The sequence below is a fragment of the Eublepharis macularius genome, chromosome 19 (assembly GCF_028583425.1).
Source record: "Eublepharis macularius isolate TG4126 chromosome 19, MPM_Emac_v1.0, whole genome shotgun sequence".
Lineage (NCBI taxonomy): Eukaryota > Metazoa > Chordata > Lepidosauria > Squamata > Eublepharidae > Eublepharis > Eublepharis macularius.
Genome location: NC_072808.1, coordinates 24,201,169 through 24,216,852, shown reverse-complemented (window position 1 = coordinate 24,216,852; position 15,684 = coordinate 24,201,169). Strand labels below are relative to the sequence as shown.

General features: G+C 46.7%; 1 protein-coding gene across 1 annotated transcript in view; it reads left to right on the top strand.

Annotated features, from left to right (window-relative positions):
• The window catches only part of ARHGAP4 (Rho GTPase activating protein 4), a 54,432-nt gene that overhangs the window by 4,267 nt on the left and 34,481 nt on the right, over positions 1–15,684 (top strand). Inside the window, exons 2-3 of the mRNA XM_055003672.1 lie at positions 13,168–13,363; positions 15,070–15,232. Coding sequence (XP_054859647.1) covers positions 13,168–13,363; positions 15,070–15,232 — 359 coding nt within the window. The remainder of the gene's footprint in view (positions 1–13,167; positions 13,364–15,069; positions 15,233–15,684) is intronic.

The following is a 15,684-nucleotide window of genomic DNA, read 5'->3' as shown; positions in this document are numbered from 1 at the left end:
TAATTGCACATGTATGCATCAAATCACATGATGTTCAGCTGAGAGCTGCTGCTCAAAGATCCAAGTGTCAAACACACAAATCTCTCACCATTTTGGAAGAAGACCGCATGAGTATGATTGTTGCTTCAGAATACATGCGCAGAAGACTCCAATCCTTTCCCAATGGTTAACGTGTACGTATTTGAAATAGAACAGCTGCAATTTATACAGAAATGCATGCATCCTTAATAACTGACACATCTGAAACGTAGGCACAGATGGAAATGTCAGCAATATTCATATGTCATACACTCAGGGCTTTTTTTCAGCTGGAACACGGTGGAACGTAGTTCCGGCACCTCTTGAAAAGGGTCACATGGCTGGTGGCCCCGCCCCCTGATCTCCAGACAGAGGGGAGTTTAGATCGCCCTCCACACCATGGCATGGAGGGCGATCTAAACTCCCCTCTGTCTGGAGATCAGGGGACGGGGCCACGGCCATGTGACCATTTTCGCCAAGGGCAATTTAAACTTTGTTCCAGCTGACCCAAAGTGACATCATTGTGCGGTCTTGAGTTCCACCACCTCTTTTCCCAGAAAAAAAGCCCTGTATACACTAACAATCACGATGCATGCCAGAAAATCAGCCTTAACACCACGATGTGAGAAGTCATGTTCTCTGGCTCCTCTGACAGTAGCCACCTCTCTCCCTCAGGCGCACATGTAGATGAAAGCAAGCCCTGTGTTCCCATGGTTTGTCATGCTGGCTGGTGGTTAAACAGCTGGTCATTCAACACTGAACCCCAGGAAAGCTACTGGAAAGTGTGCCTGTCAAATTAATCCCCAGACCAATTAATCCCAAACTTCTTCCTATAGTATTTGTATCGAATATTCAGTGTGGTTTGAAGTAGACCAGGTGCCAATTACGGTTTTGCAAAATAATTTTACACAGTCTGTATTTGATATACTGTACACTGTTGTGTGTGTTACGTGCCGTCAAGGTGCCCCTTACCTATGGCGACCCTGTGAATGAAAGAATAGATGCAAAAGGAATGCCCACAGCTGTGCGACTGTACACTGTATTGCATTTTCATCTGGATGTGATCCGCTCTGAGCCTGTGTGTGGGAAGAACGGGCTATAAATTAAATAAAATAATAAAAATAAACTTGGCAAAGAACAAGTCTGTAGCTGGCTGTAGATGTCTGTAGGTGGCTCAGCTGGTCCCTTGTGGTAAGAAGTGCCTCCAGATGATCAGGTAAAAGGGTTCCCTTTGTTAGCTTTTTTCCTTTTCAGGGTATGGATTATTAATAACTAGCTTGATACCCGTGCTTCGCTACTGTATTTAACTACTTTAAATCCAGTTATAATACTTATGGGCATGTAACATTTTTGGTGGGTTTTTTTTAGTTGATTTTGTAGTATAACAGCATAGTACCCAAACTTCACAAAGGTGTTTGAATAAAGCAAAGCATGTTATCCCTATTCAAGAGTCTTGTACCGTCCTTCTTCAACTGTCTGCAGTTTCCTTGACCTGATTTTTACCTCAGAACACAGAGTCTTGACCTGATTTTTACCCTTGACCTGATTTTTACCTCAGAACACAGAGAAAGGGGGGTGCAAGCAGGCAGGAGCCTGTCAGCCACTCAGGAAAGCCAGGCCCCACAGGGAGATTGGCAACCCCAGTGAACTTTGAGGGGAAGACTGGGAGGTGCATTTTACCTCAGTACAGATTTAATGACTCCCAATAGCAACTGCTGACTGTTTAGAATGTCGGGGGGTTAGGACCAATCAGGCTGCATATGCAAATGACCTCTGTGTTCCAACTGCATTGATGAGTCAGTCAGGACTCTTGTCTTTATATAGAGAGATAGATATTTGGACAAACAAGCCAGTAAAAGTGACTTTTGTGGACCTATTTGGAATGCTCAGAAGTAAGTCCTACTTAGAGCAAAAAGATTCCCTATTAAATGTGCAGCCTAAAGGTGCAACCCTGAACAGAGAGTTACACTCTAAGTTCAGCGAACTTAGTCTGTGGCGCAACTCAGCATAGGATTGCATTGCAAAGCAGCTTATGCATGGACAGCTGCTCTTCCGCAAAACATAGTTACCACCCCGGGAGGAAATGGCATTTTGGAGGGTGGACTGTATGACATTATACTCCACTGAGGTCCCTCCCCTTAGCCCACCTTCCTCACACTCCACCCCCAAATGTCTTGAAATTTTCAAACCCAGAGTGGGAAACCTTATGCTTAAGGCCAGCCCTGCTTATTAGAGTAACAAGCATTTATGGCAGAGATGTAGTGACTGGTAGTCTTTGACATTGAGGACACATAAGAAGAAGAGTTATAAAGTCTGTGTCATGTTGAGAGATTAGGTTCCTACTGGTGCGCGAAGACACAGCTAGCAGATTGAGGGTGTGTTTTGTCAAAAGAGGTCGGTTGATGCTAGAACAAGGCGAGGAGAAGGTCTTGATTTACTGTGATATTTTCTAAGTCGTGGCTGCATAAACGTTGGGGGTTTAGTGGACCCCCTTATGACTTTTCAAAAGATGGCTAGCTGCAAATTTATTCATGTATTTTATTTCTTGAAAATATTTCTATGCTGCCTTTCCACCCAACTCAGACGGACTAAAACAAACTCATACACCCAGGCACACAAACAGGGAGGAGGGCACATAAGAGTCTCTCTGGAATCTCTGTGAGGCTGTATCTCCAATTTGGAGATGTTCAACTTTTGTTGAGCCCGTGAGCACTTTTGAATGTTTGAAACAGGCAGCGGGCTGGGCACAAGCACAAAATGGCTGTCAACTGTGAGGTGCAGCTCATCACGAAATGGGTGCCAGGGGACCAATCGCCAAATGTTGGGAAGTTCCAAACTAAGTATCTTTTTATGACAGAGTCGCTGTTTCCTATTAGGTACTTCCTGCAGACGTAAAGATGATTCTTCCTGGGTTCTTCTGAAGCACCTCCTGTTCCAGTGAGACGAAGGAAAGCCAGGGCTGGCTTTTTGGTTTGGGGAATAGACGCTTTGGGGAAGAAGGAAGTGAGCATCAGGAAATATATTGGCGGGGCACCAGGGTGCCCACAGAAACCATGTATGGGATCACCATCTTGCGTCTTACTCAAATGCAGTTCCAGGTGCAAGTTAGACTTGGCCATTAGGGAAAGAAATTCCTGTTTTGTTGTCAAGTGTTACTGGACGCACATTTTGCTGTTGTTGATTTCCCCCTTAAATTAAAGGCTAAAAAAAAAAATCAACAACAGCACTAGTTTTAAAACTAGGAGCAGAGGTAATTCTCAGTGGTTCACCATAGGCAGAGAGGAGGCATACCTCTCTGAGGTAACGGCTGTGCGGTAAGGAAATGGTTGAGAGACATGCTTTGGTTAAAGAGATAGGGACTGTAGACTAAACCACTATGTACTGTTTGTTGCTGTAAGTTTGCTCCTGCTGGGAGTTTCTATGTCATTTAATATGTCATGTTTCAGCTCTTTGTTGAATTTCTGCAATCCAGACCTTTCTGTATTGTTTATTGAGTGTCCCATTCGTTAATCATATTGACTTACATAGTGTAATGAGCCTTGACTTTCGGTGAGAAAAGCCGACTATAAATTGCATGAATGAATAAAAAACACCCCTCATACTAATGGGATTCTACTTTCTACTTATTCCCATATAAATGAGTTGTTCCCATTCACTCCAATGGGAAAAGTGTTGCTCTTGGGAACACTGTTGTCTTGAACAGACAAACTGCCTCTTTGCTTCCATAACTGGGTGGCCCAGCCTTTACAGAGAGAGATGCTGCAGGGTATAAATATTTTAATAATAATTAAAAAATTCTTAAAGGCTCACATCAGCTCTTCTCAGTTTGAATCTTCTCCCTCTCATAAATAACCTTCACATCGGAACCTTAACTCAAATTTCTGACTTCCGCAGTTACTGGTTTATCCTTGGTTAAGGACAATTTGTAAGTACAAGATATTACAGGAAGAGGGAATAGACCTGGCTGGCATAACAGGTGTAGTTGGAAGAAAACGATGTGGTAAATCTATCCAGGGCTTTTTTCTTGGAAAAGAGGTGGTGGAACTCAGGACCGCACGATATCACTTTGGGTCAGCTGGAACAAGGGGGGAGTTTTTAAAAGTTTAAATCGCCCTCAGCGAAAATGGTCACATGGCCGGTGGCCCCGCCTCCTGATCTCCAGACAGAAGGGAGTTTAGATTGCCCTCCGCGCCACATGGCACATAGGGCAATCCAAACTCCCCTCTGTCTGGAGACCAGGGGGCGGGGCCACCGGCCATGTGACCATTTTCAAGAGGTGCCGGAATGCTGTTCCACCGCGTTCCAGCTGAAAAAAGCCCTGAATCTATCCCAATTAACTTCACCTGGGCATGCAGTCCTCCACCATCCTCACACTGGTGGCCGGGGTGGAGGGGTTGCTATCATCCTCTGTGAGTCTTTCTATTTCTGCAGACTTCTGGTACAAACTATAGCGGGCATTTACTGTATGCTCCTCATGTTGGGAACTAAGGATAGATTAGGTGTTCTGATTGTTTACCAAGCACCTACCTCCCCTTTCTGAGATGAGAGAGATGCTCTTGGACATGGTGCTGGAGACATCTAACATGACTGTTTCAGGTGATTTCAACATCCATGCTGAATGTTCCTCATCAGGGCTGGCCCAGGTTTTTATAGTTTCTTTGACTGCCCTGGGCCTCTCTCAAATTGTATTGGATCCCACACATGAAAGAGGCCGCACCTTGGACTTAAATCTTTTGCACTGACCCTTTGGAGGGAAGTCTTATTTCAGGAGATTTGGCCTGAACCATAGTCTGACCATTATCTACTGCTGGCACAGTTAAATATGGCCCTGGAATCTCTCAGAAAAGCACCATTGTTCAGATGGTCCACCCATGGACGCTCATGGATCCTTCCTGATTCCAAAATGCTCTGGGGAATTTTAGGGTTCAAAACACATACTCTGTTGAGGCAGCAGTGGAAACTTGGAACGTGAAGCTTCTTGGAATTATGGACAAGATTGCTCCTTGTCTACCTCTCCTGCCCTTGAGACAGAAGCCTAAAGACCTAAAGAGGGCTGGAAGATGTCTAGAAAGATGCTGGCAGAAAACTCTCATCGAACCTGATGCACCATACTACAGAGCCCATTCAAAGACCCATAAAGTGGCCGTGAGAGCAGCAAAGAAGCGTTATTTCTTTGCACCCACAACATCACCTTGTTCACAACTATCCCAGCTGTTTAAGAGGTCTCAACATATTCTTACTCCTCAACATACTCTGAACTTTTACGGTCTCAAGAAGAGACAGTTAGTTGTGATGCCTTTGCAAAGATTTTTTGCTGATAGGATAGCACAAATATGCTTTGAACTGGATGCCAGCTGTAATATAGGCAAGGTGGAAGAAATGCTTCATTAATGGAGCATTTTGACCCAGTTACAGCGATAGATATTGACAGAATCCTGGCATCTGTGAAGGCCACTACTTGTGCACTGGATCCTTGCCCATCTTGGCTGTTACAGTCCTGTAAGGACCACATAAATGAGCCCTTGGGGTCTATCATAAATTGATCACTACCTCAAGAAACTTTCCCTCGACAACACAGAGGTAGTTAACTGCCTGCCACTTAAAAACCCATCCCTACATAAAAATGACGTGGCCAATTATTGCCAAGTCTCTAATCTGATCTGTCTAGGCAAAGTGATTGAGAGAGCAGTAGCTGACCAACTTCATGTCTTTCTGGTGCTTGGGGCCTTTTTCACTCTGGTTTCAGGCTGGTCTATGGGACGGAGACGGCACTGGCGGCATTAGTTGACGACCTCTGTTGGAATGTAGACAAAGGCAGGGCCTCTTTGCTGCTCCTGTGGGATCTGTTTGCAGTTTTTGATGCAGCACGTCATGCTGTCTCGTTGAGACATATGCAGGCAGAAGTGGGTATCAAGGGATGTACCTTGCGCTGGCACAAATCATTTCTCATGGAATGAACTCAGAGGTGGAGACCAGCTATTGTCGAAGCTGGAATTATCTCACAAAGTTCCACAGGGCACAGTCTTATGCCCCATGCTATTCAACCTCTATGTAAAACCTTTAGGAGAAAATATGCATAGCTATGGAATTGGGTGCCATCAATATGGGGATGACACCCAGCGCTTCATCTCACTATCCAAATCATCGGGTGTTGCAGTAGAGATCTTGCGTCGCTGACTGACAGCTGTGGTCAAATGGCTGAAAGCGAACAAATAGAAACTAAACCCAGACAAGATAGAAGTAATGCTGGTTAGGAAGGCAGAGATCGTGAAGAACATTGTGCCCCCCACTTTCCCTGGTGTTCAGTTGACCCTTGCAAACTCAACAACAACAACAACAACAACAAAGCCTTTATTGGCATATCTCAGGTTATTGATTCAGGCAGTAAACAAATATAATGGTAACAAGGGTAATTTGAGTGAAAGCAGTTAGATGTTTTTCAATCGATCCTTGATTACCAGGCTTAAAAATAGGGCTTCCTTTTCAGTTATTTCAGATGACGAATCATTCAGAAGGCGGTACACCATTAAGGCCTCCGAATGGCCCAGCATATTAAGTAAAATTGGGTCTAAAAGATTAGAACGTATATCAGCATACTGGGAACAATGGAGTAGGATATGAGGAACCGACTCAACTGAATTTGAATTACAAGCGCAAAGTCCTGTAGAATATGTGATCTTATTATATCTGCCGTAGGTGACTGCAGAAGGGATAGCGTTGCACCTAGCGAGTGCGAACGCTCCGCGCATTTGTGGGGTACAAGAGGCAGAGAAGTAAGGAGCCAGTCGGCCAGTAATTGAAGGGATTTCAAAATTCAGAGGGGAGCAGGATTTGGGGGCAGAACTGGCAAGCTTTTGCAATTCAGTGTCCAAAATTCTGCTTTTAATTGATATGCATAAATAATGAATCTAAAGATAAGCCCATTGTAGTTATTTTTTTCTCTATGGAGGCTGTCCAGTTGGAGATGGTATATTCTGACAGCATTTGATGTAAAAGGCTCCTAGGGCCAGCATGATAGTGCACTCGTAGCCAGTAATTAATTGACAGAAGCCATGCTCTTGTTTCTACCATGTTAAGGCCAGTTTCTAAACAAAGGACTGCATATGGAACACAGATTGGGGGACCCATGATTTTTCACACGAACTCCCTTGCAAACTCGGTTAAGAGCCTAAGCGTTATACAGGATCCAGTACCACTGCTCGAAAAGCAGGTTAATGCAGCTTCAAAAACTGCCTTCTGCCAAGTCAGTCTATCCCATAAGATGGCCCTCTACCTTGACGTGGCCCATCTGGCCACCTGGATCCATGTGATGTTAACATTGAGAGTTGACTACTGTAATGTGCTCTACATAGGTCTCTCCTTGAAGTCAGTTTGGGAGACTCCCGTTAGTATCAGGAGCTTAACGGAGTGTACCTACTACTCCCATTCAGTAAGCATGCCGCTGTCTTACCTATCAGTTATCAGGTTCCATTTAAGGTATTAGCTATCACATGCCAAGCCCTTCATGGCCTTGGTCCCTTGTATCTGTGGAAACCACCTTTCTCCCTATGCTCCACCATGGCAGCTTTGCTTATCTGAACAGGGCCTTCTGCAAGTGCCACCCTGCAGATTGGCAAAAACAGCAGCTGTCCATACGTGCTCATTCTCTGTGGTGCCTCCCCGTATGGAACAGCCTGCCTGAAGAGGTCAGGAAATTTCCCACTCTCCTGGTTGCCTACAACCTGCAAAACCGAATTATTCAAGAGGACTTTCTTACACAGATGATAGCGGCGTGCTGGAAGGAAATGGCTCAGACAGATGTGTTGGTGACTGTAGACTATACTACTGTGTACTGTTTGTTATGAATATGCTCCTGCTGGATAGTGTTGTGCTGTTTTATGTTTTGTTTCAGCATTTTTTTTTTGTTTTTCTTCAGCTTTGTATTGGATTTGTGCCTGTTTTCAAATTTCTGCTATCCTACCATGTTGTATTGTTTATTGAATGTCCCAGCCAGTGTTTGTTTTGATTTATACTATGTCATCCGCCTTGCATTTCAGTGAGAAAAGTGGACTCTAAATCACATAAACAAAATAATAAATAAAATAAACATTTAATTTATATTCTACTTTTCTTCCTGATTGGGACCCAAAGCAGCTTTTAACATCATTCTCCCCTCCTCCACTTAATCCTGACAACAGCCTTGTGCGTAGGCTTGCCAACTCCAGTTAGGAAATTCCTGGAGATTTGGGGGTGGAGCTTGGGGAAGGCGGGGTTTGGGGAGAAGAAGGACCTCAGTGGGATATAATGTCATAGTGTCCACCTTCCAAAGTAACCGTTGCTCTTTGTCAGCAGGAGGTCAGTTGTAATTCCTCACCTGGAAGTTGGCAACACTACTTGTTAGGTAGGTTAGGCTGAGAAGAAGCTCATGGTCATCCTAAAATCCTAATCTGTCATCCTAACTGCTACGCCACACCAGCCCTTCCATGCTGCTTTTTGTATTATAACATTGAGAAATAACAATTAGCAAAATAATTGGAGAAGTTTTATGCTTTCCCTAATCCTCAGTAATGCTGTGCTGTGTCTTTTTACACTTCAAGCCTTAATACGCTCTTGAGCCTCGTTACAAGGCAATTTTTTCAGGGGATATTTTAAGTGGGAAAATGCTTTGCGGTGTACTCTCTGGAGGGATAGGCTTCCTTGCCTGGGCTTCCCTTAGTGGCAGCGCCCTCTCGTGGCACACCAGGGTAGGAAGTGAGTCGTCTGGAACACGCTTACTCTTTTATATAGTGAGATAGATGATCCAGCTTCTGTACTGAGCTACGTCTTGGCTTAGCTTCTTCCTCCTTTCCAGACTTCAGTAGTCAGTTTTGGACCTTCTGTCTGTGGATGCTGGCTCAAGCTGTTGCTGTCAGCTGAAGGCTCCTCTCCCCTTTCCCCTGCTGTGGCTTTAGCTCCATCCTTCTGTGGCAGGGCAGCCAGTCTTAGTGATTATGGGCCGCTGGGCAAAAGTCCGGGATGGGGCCCTAGAATCACTACATCCCCCTGATGGGTTATTCCAGGCCTGGGCAAGAGGTTCTCCTTGAGCTGACTGCTGGGGGGGGGGCATGCGTGCTGGTGGGAGCCTGCTTTTCCTGTTTCCCCCCTCTTTGGGGGGGTTGGGCTCTGGGTGGTCAGCTGCCCCATAGCTAAGACTGCCACTGTTCCAAGGCTCAGCATGGGGAGGGGTGTAGGAACTTTGCACTGGCTGGGTGAGGGGCTCCAGTTGGTCTCCAGATTGTGTGTGGGGGGGGGGTTCTTCAGTGGCTTGGCCACAGCTAGGATTGTGGGGCCACTGTGGGCCGCTCCCGTACTCCACAGCGGCCTGATTCTGGCCTAGGGTTGCCAGGTCCCCCTACCCATCTGGGTGGGAGGTTGGAGACCCGACACCTACCTGTTGGTGTCTGGGAAGTGACAACATCACGCAGGCTATGTGCTGCCCTGGGAGTGGGCCTGAATTCGATTCGGGCCTGAATCAGCCCAATTTGGACCTGAATCAGGCCGCTGTGGAGCACAGGAACTCTGGTGCACTCTGCAGCGGCCCGATTCGGGCTGAATCCGGTGCAATTTGGGCCCAAATTGGGATGCTGTGGCGCTCAGGAGCATGCTGTGCTGCCCAGGAGTGCGTCCCAGAAGGTGCGTTCCTCCCCCACCAGCCAGGTAAGCAGGGGCAGGGGGTGGAGGGTGGGAGCGGGGGATCCACTGCCCCCAGCAGGGGAGTGGCAACCCTAGCCACAACTACCATTGGCAGTAACGGTGCTAGTACAGTGAGAACCAAAGTATGCTGGAGAAAGCTGGCAGAGAATGAAACCTTGGCCAGCCAGCCATTTTGAGTTCAGTTGTAGTAAATAAAGATAGTTTCTCCCCTCCTGATTTGTTGTCCCGTGACATCACGCAAAGAGAATGCGTTTAGTTCAGTGGCTTCCGAATGTCCTACCTTCAGGGAATCCTTTCCATATCACCTTCCCTGCCGAGGAGCCCTGGCGTGTGGGAGGGAGTCTTCTGGGACATGTTCAAAGGATCTCTCCAGTCAGGGAGAGAAAATAGGAAAGTCTGTCGGGAGAGCTGAGAATGCGCTCAACGTTCCCTGTGAGGGAAGGTCTGTAATGGGCATCCAGTTGAGCTGGAAAACTGGCCTTCCTTGACTGGTTGTGTCAGGCTCCTGAGGACGAGATCTCAGATCTTTATGTTTTTAAAGAAGTGTTGACTTCGCTTGACCAGGAGAGTTCAGCACCATTTTCATGCCACCTTCCCGCCTGGTTTATGGTCCCCAAGGTGGCGAACGATCAAAACCAATGAAACAAGCTTTTAAAAAAAATCCTAGAAAATGGTGTCCCCTGGCTGAAGACAGTGCTCGAGAGGGGCAGATTAATCTTGTGGGGTGGGGGGCATGATTCTCTGTTTCCATAAGGAGCAGTTTGTCCTGGCACATATGTGTACTTGGGATTACGAGGGCCGGGCTCCCAATCCGAAGTGTGTGCGTATGTGATGGGGGGGGGGGATCCAGCAGGCTTGAGCGCTGCCATTTAATCTTGCTTGTCTCTCTGCCCCCGTCCCCACCCCAGTCCATTACCTTCTCATGAATCTTATTCTTGACAGGAATTTTAAAACTAGCGTGGCCTTTGGATCATTTTAGTGGCTCTCATCTCCATCAGAAGTATTTAAATGTGTTTTTGATAATGTGTCATTGTAGAACAGTTGCCGGGAGGTGATGGTGTTGTACTGTCTGTTGCTATAAGTTTGCTCCTAATGGGTAGTTCTGCGTCATGTAGTATACCACGTCACATTGCTTCTGTTTTGCGTCAGAACTGTTTTTTCAGCTCTATTTTGGATAGCTGCTTGTTTTCAGATTTCTGTAACTCATTCCCTATTGTACTGTGTCTCGACTGTCTTTGCTGTGGATCATACTGACTTACACTATGTCATCCACCTTGAGTCTCAGTGAGGCAGACTATTGATAATGTCAGTAAATAAGAAAAAAACTGGGTTTTTGCATGGTTTCCATGTATAGGGGAAAGCTTGGTCTGTGCTCCGTTTAAATTTACCGACGTGTGGGGGTGTTGCAGCATTTTCCTTTAGGGCCGTTTCAAGCAATGAATGTGTGCCTGTGTTTGTAGTGTTGTGTGCCTCTGTTTGTGTGGATAAGAGGCAGGGAGTGCACTTGGGCATGAAATCATGCAACTGTCCCCAGGCCAAATAGATTTGGCAGGGTTCCTTGTCTCTACCTAGCCTTAACTATGATGTGGGCCAGGATTTGCCGGGACCTGGTTTGTGTGTTCATGGAGCAGGGCAGTGAATTTCTAGCCTACTTCAGATATTTTTTATCTGAAAACCATTTAGCACATTTGAGCTATCTGTGTACGTTTGACAGGAACAAGCTTTCCATCCTGATAACATGACTCTACCTCTATTAATATTCATGGTGCCAAAAATGTGTTTGACTTATTTGTGTGTTACATTTAAAAATAAATGTGTAATAGTTGTAAAGATTTCAGAATGTGAGGCAAACCACCTGGCCGGGGGTGGTGGGGGGGCGGGGAAACTGCTTCTCCGTGAAGATCCCAGTAGACGAAGAATCCTGAGTTGAGTGGAGCCTTCCACCAGCATAGTGTTTGGCATTGTAGCCGCAGTGTCTCCTCCACCAACGGAGCCAGGTAGCCCTGGCATGAGATCTTGCGGGGAGGTTCGGAGGTTCTTGCAGTGTGCCAAAATCTTCATGTGCTTGTGGGTGGGACAGATGCTAGTCCTGAGTTTTGTGGTGAGAGGAACAGAAAGAGTAAATTTAGAAGTCTATATCTGAAATGTTCAGGAAATACCTTGTGGTAGTTAGCTTTTAAATCACGTGGCAGCAAGATTCTCTTCCTCCTCCTACTCCCAGATGGAAATGGTGTGAAAATCACCAGCCATGCGTGGGGGCATGAGCAGTTCTTGTCTACAGCTAACCAGTGTGCTTCAAGAGAATGCAAAGAGATGTGAGAGCAGAGCTTTTACTAGTTTTTTTGCATCTGGTCACAAGGTTTGCAAGGATCAGGGCTTTTTATTATTTATTTATTTATTTATTTATTTATTCAATTTATATACCGCCCATCCCCAGGGGCTCTGGGCGGTGAACAGTTAAAATTGATAAAAACAAAAACTAAAATCAATATACAAATAATAAAACAAATTAACAAGGTGCAGTGGTGGGGAGAACCTTCCCCACCCCAAAGGTGGGAGGCCGACATGGCACCGCCCCCTTCAATCACCAAACGCCTGGCGGAACAGCTCTGTCTTACAGGCCCGGCGGAACGATAATGTGTCCCGCTGGGCCCGGGTTTCCATTGACAGAGCGTTCCACCAGGCTGGGGCCAGGACTGAAAAGGCCCTGGCCCTGGTTGAAGCGAGGCGGGCTTCCTTAGGGCCGGGGACCACAAGTAAATGTTTATTCGCTGATCGAAGCGATCTCCGGGGAACGTACAGGGAGAGGCGGGAACGCAGTGGAACGGAGTTCCAGAACCTCTTGAAAATGGTCACATGGCTGGTGGCCCCGCCCCCTGATCTCCAGACAGAGGGGAGTTGAGATGGCCCTCCACGCCAGCAATCTAAACTCCCCTCTGTCTGGAGATCAGGGGGCGGGGCCACCAGCCATGTGACCATTTTCACCAAGGGTGATTTAAACTTTAAAAAACTCCCCCCTTGTTCCAGCTGACCCAAAGTCCTGAGTTCCACCACTGAATGCCACCACCTCTTTTCCTAGAAAAAAAGCCCTGGCAAGGATGCATCAAAACTTACATTAATTTGAGCAGTCTCAAGTCACTCTGATGGCAACACATCATGCTGTGTACATTCCTCTTCAGGATCATCAACCTACGTGAAAACTGATTCTGCTGCTCTCTATCTGTCATTGAGCCATTGATAGGTGCGTCTGTCCAATGCAGAATTTGCGTTCGTTCTGCAAGGGGGGAAAGCTGCACTGAGGCCTGTTTTCAAGTTATATTTCATGCATGCTGCAGGTTTGTGAAAAAATTCAAACGCCTGTTTACTGGGGCTGAGCGTGAGATTGGCATACACTTCACCTTTTTCTAGGTTTGGTTGATATACCAGACGGGAGTTTGATGCCTTCTGCTCCCAAGACCCTTCCCTTCTCTCTTCCAGAAATGCGTTGGCAGATGGGGGAGCAGGTCCGAGGCCTCGACTCTCAGGCGGAGAGTCGGCAACAGTTGCTTCAGGATGTGGCGGACTTCCTGCGCCGGAAGGCTGAAGTGGAGCAGGAGTATTCCCGAGGACTGGAGAAGCTCTCCGAACGCTTCTCAGCTAAGATTCGTGGCTCCAAGGAGCATCAGAACTTCAGGTGCAGCCTTTGGGGTCTGCAGAGTTGGAAAGGGGGCTGCAGTGCTGTTGTGATGACGGGGCAATCGGGAGATCAGGGTCAGGCAGTAAGTGAGGAAAGGCCCACCTCTCTCTGTGCCTGACTGCAGAGCGGAAGTGGGTGGCATCGAGGGGTGCCAAGCAGTGCCTGGTAGCTGGTGGGAGCTTGGAGGTCAAAGACATTGGGGGGGGGGGGCAATGTTGCATGATGTCACATGTTGTCACTTCCTGCTTTTCCCAGAAGTGATGTCACGCAACATGCAGTGCTAGTGTTGTTTTTTTTCCTGCTGCTGCTGCAGGCATGGCATGCAATTACGGTTGCTGACGGGAGGCCTCTGACCATAGCAGGAGACCTGGCAACCTCAGTGGCAGCCGGAGACAGGGCTTTCTCAGTGGTGGCATTTGCCTGTGGAATGCCCTTTCCTCTGAAGCTGTCCTTCAGGTGCCCGGCCAAACCATTTCTTTTTACCCTGGTTTTTAACTGAGGGTTTAACTCTTTTTTAAAGCTGTTTTTATGGTCGGCACTGAGCTTGAGGGCTCTTTTATGGATATCATTTTAAGCAACTGAACATTATTTTGTGTTGTTTGTGTGCTCTGCCTTGTTTTTATGTTGTGTTTATTAATGCTGTTGTTTTATGGTTTTATTGTGCTGTTTTACTTGTGAGCCACCATGAGCAGATCTCTAGAGAGGTGGCACATACTTTTCCCAAATAATAAAACAAAATTAAAAATAATAAGACAAAATTAAAACACAATAAAATAAATAAGGACAAGGAGCTTCTGCAGAATCAGCCCCAGAAGGAAACCTGACCGTGAGACATTGTGAGGCATCCGACTTGGGTTGGGGCGTCATTAAAGGATGCCTAATTTTGTCTTTTAGAAAAGATTTTTTTTGTACCTGTGAAGGGGATGAGTGGAGAGAGAGTAAGAAACTGATGGGGGAGTGGTGGATGGCGGGAGCTTTGAATATAATTGGCCTTTTCTAGATGCTTCTGGGAGAACTCTTTAGCAGTTGGTGTATTCTTACTTCGCTACAAATAGCCACCATCAACAACAACAACAACATTCGATTTATATACCGCCCTTCAGGACAACTTAATGCCACTCAGTGCGGTTTACAAAGTGTATTGTCATCCCCACAACAAAACACCCTGTGAGGTTGGTGGGGCTGAGAGAGCTCTGAGAGAGCTGTGACTAGCCCAAGGTCCCCCAGCTGGCTTCAAGCGGAGGAGTGGGGAATCAAACCCGGCTCTCCAGATTAGAGTCCTGCGCTCTTAACCGCTACACCAAACTGGCTTGAAATGCCCTTGATCCTGATTGTACTAATCTCACACTATGTAATCCGCCTTGAATCTCAGTGAGAAAGGCAGACTGAAATGACACAAACAAACAAACACATCACACTGATGTGACTTCTGGCTGTGTCAGAAGTGACACCAGCATGCTGGGATGCTGGCAACCCCTGGTTTCACCCCCATTTTTCTCTCATGTCTCAGCTGAGCAGAAGTGGGAGTGGGGGAGGAGACTCCTTGCTGTGCCTTGCTAGCAGTGGGGAAATGGTAACCCCAAGCCGTTTACAGCCTAAATTTAGTTAGTGCGAAATGGAAAAAAGGAAGGGGAGCAATAAAGAGGCAAAATCCAAGTCACCTGTCCAGTTGAGAATGAAAGAGCATCCCTGTTTCCTACCAGGAAAGACCAGAACCTTCCATCCCCCTTGAACTGCTGGTACACAATCCTCAACCAAACGCGACAGGCAAGCCGGGACCACGGCGCATTGAGTGAGATCTACACAGGCCACCTGGCGCTGCGCTTGGTGCACGTCAGTGAGGATGTGGGGCGCCTGGCCAGGAAGGTAGGTGCCGTAAAAATTGGGCCAGGCCCCAAAGATCTCTCGCATTTTGGATTTGCAGTGCTGTTGGGTCATTTCTACTGTCTCTACTGAATCTCTGCTTCAGCCCCAGCCGGCAATTCTGCTTCCACTAGTCATTGCAGTGGAGGGCAAGAAACCTTGTAGATAAGATTGCTAGCAGGTCTGGAGAAAAACACCCATGCGCCTTTAACAGAGGCTGGATGTGTGGAAATGGGCAACATGGAGCTCTATAACATCACCTGGAGAATAACTTCCCATGAAGCCTCTATAAAACGTGCAGGGACATTTTTCTCCAGAGCTGTTGGCAAGCCTGAAGCCCTGCCTCCTGAACACTGGAAATCCTACTTGGCTTTGCTAGAATTTGTTCATGTACTTGCAAGTTTTTTGGAGGGTTAAAAACATGCTGCAGTGCCAAATTCCGTGTTTTTTCCAGC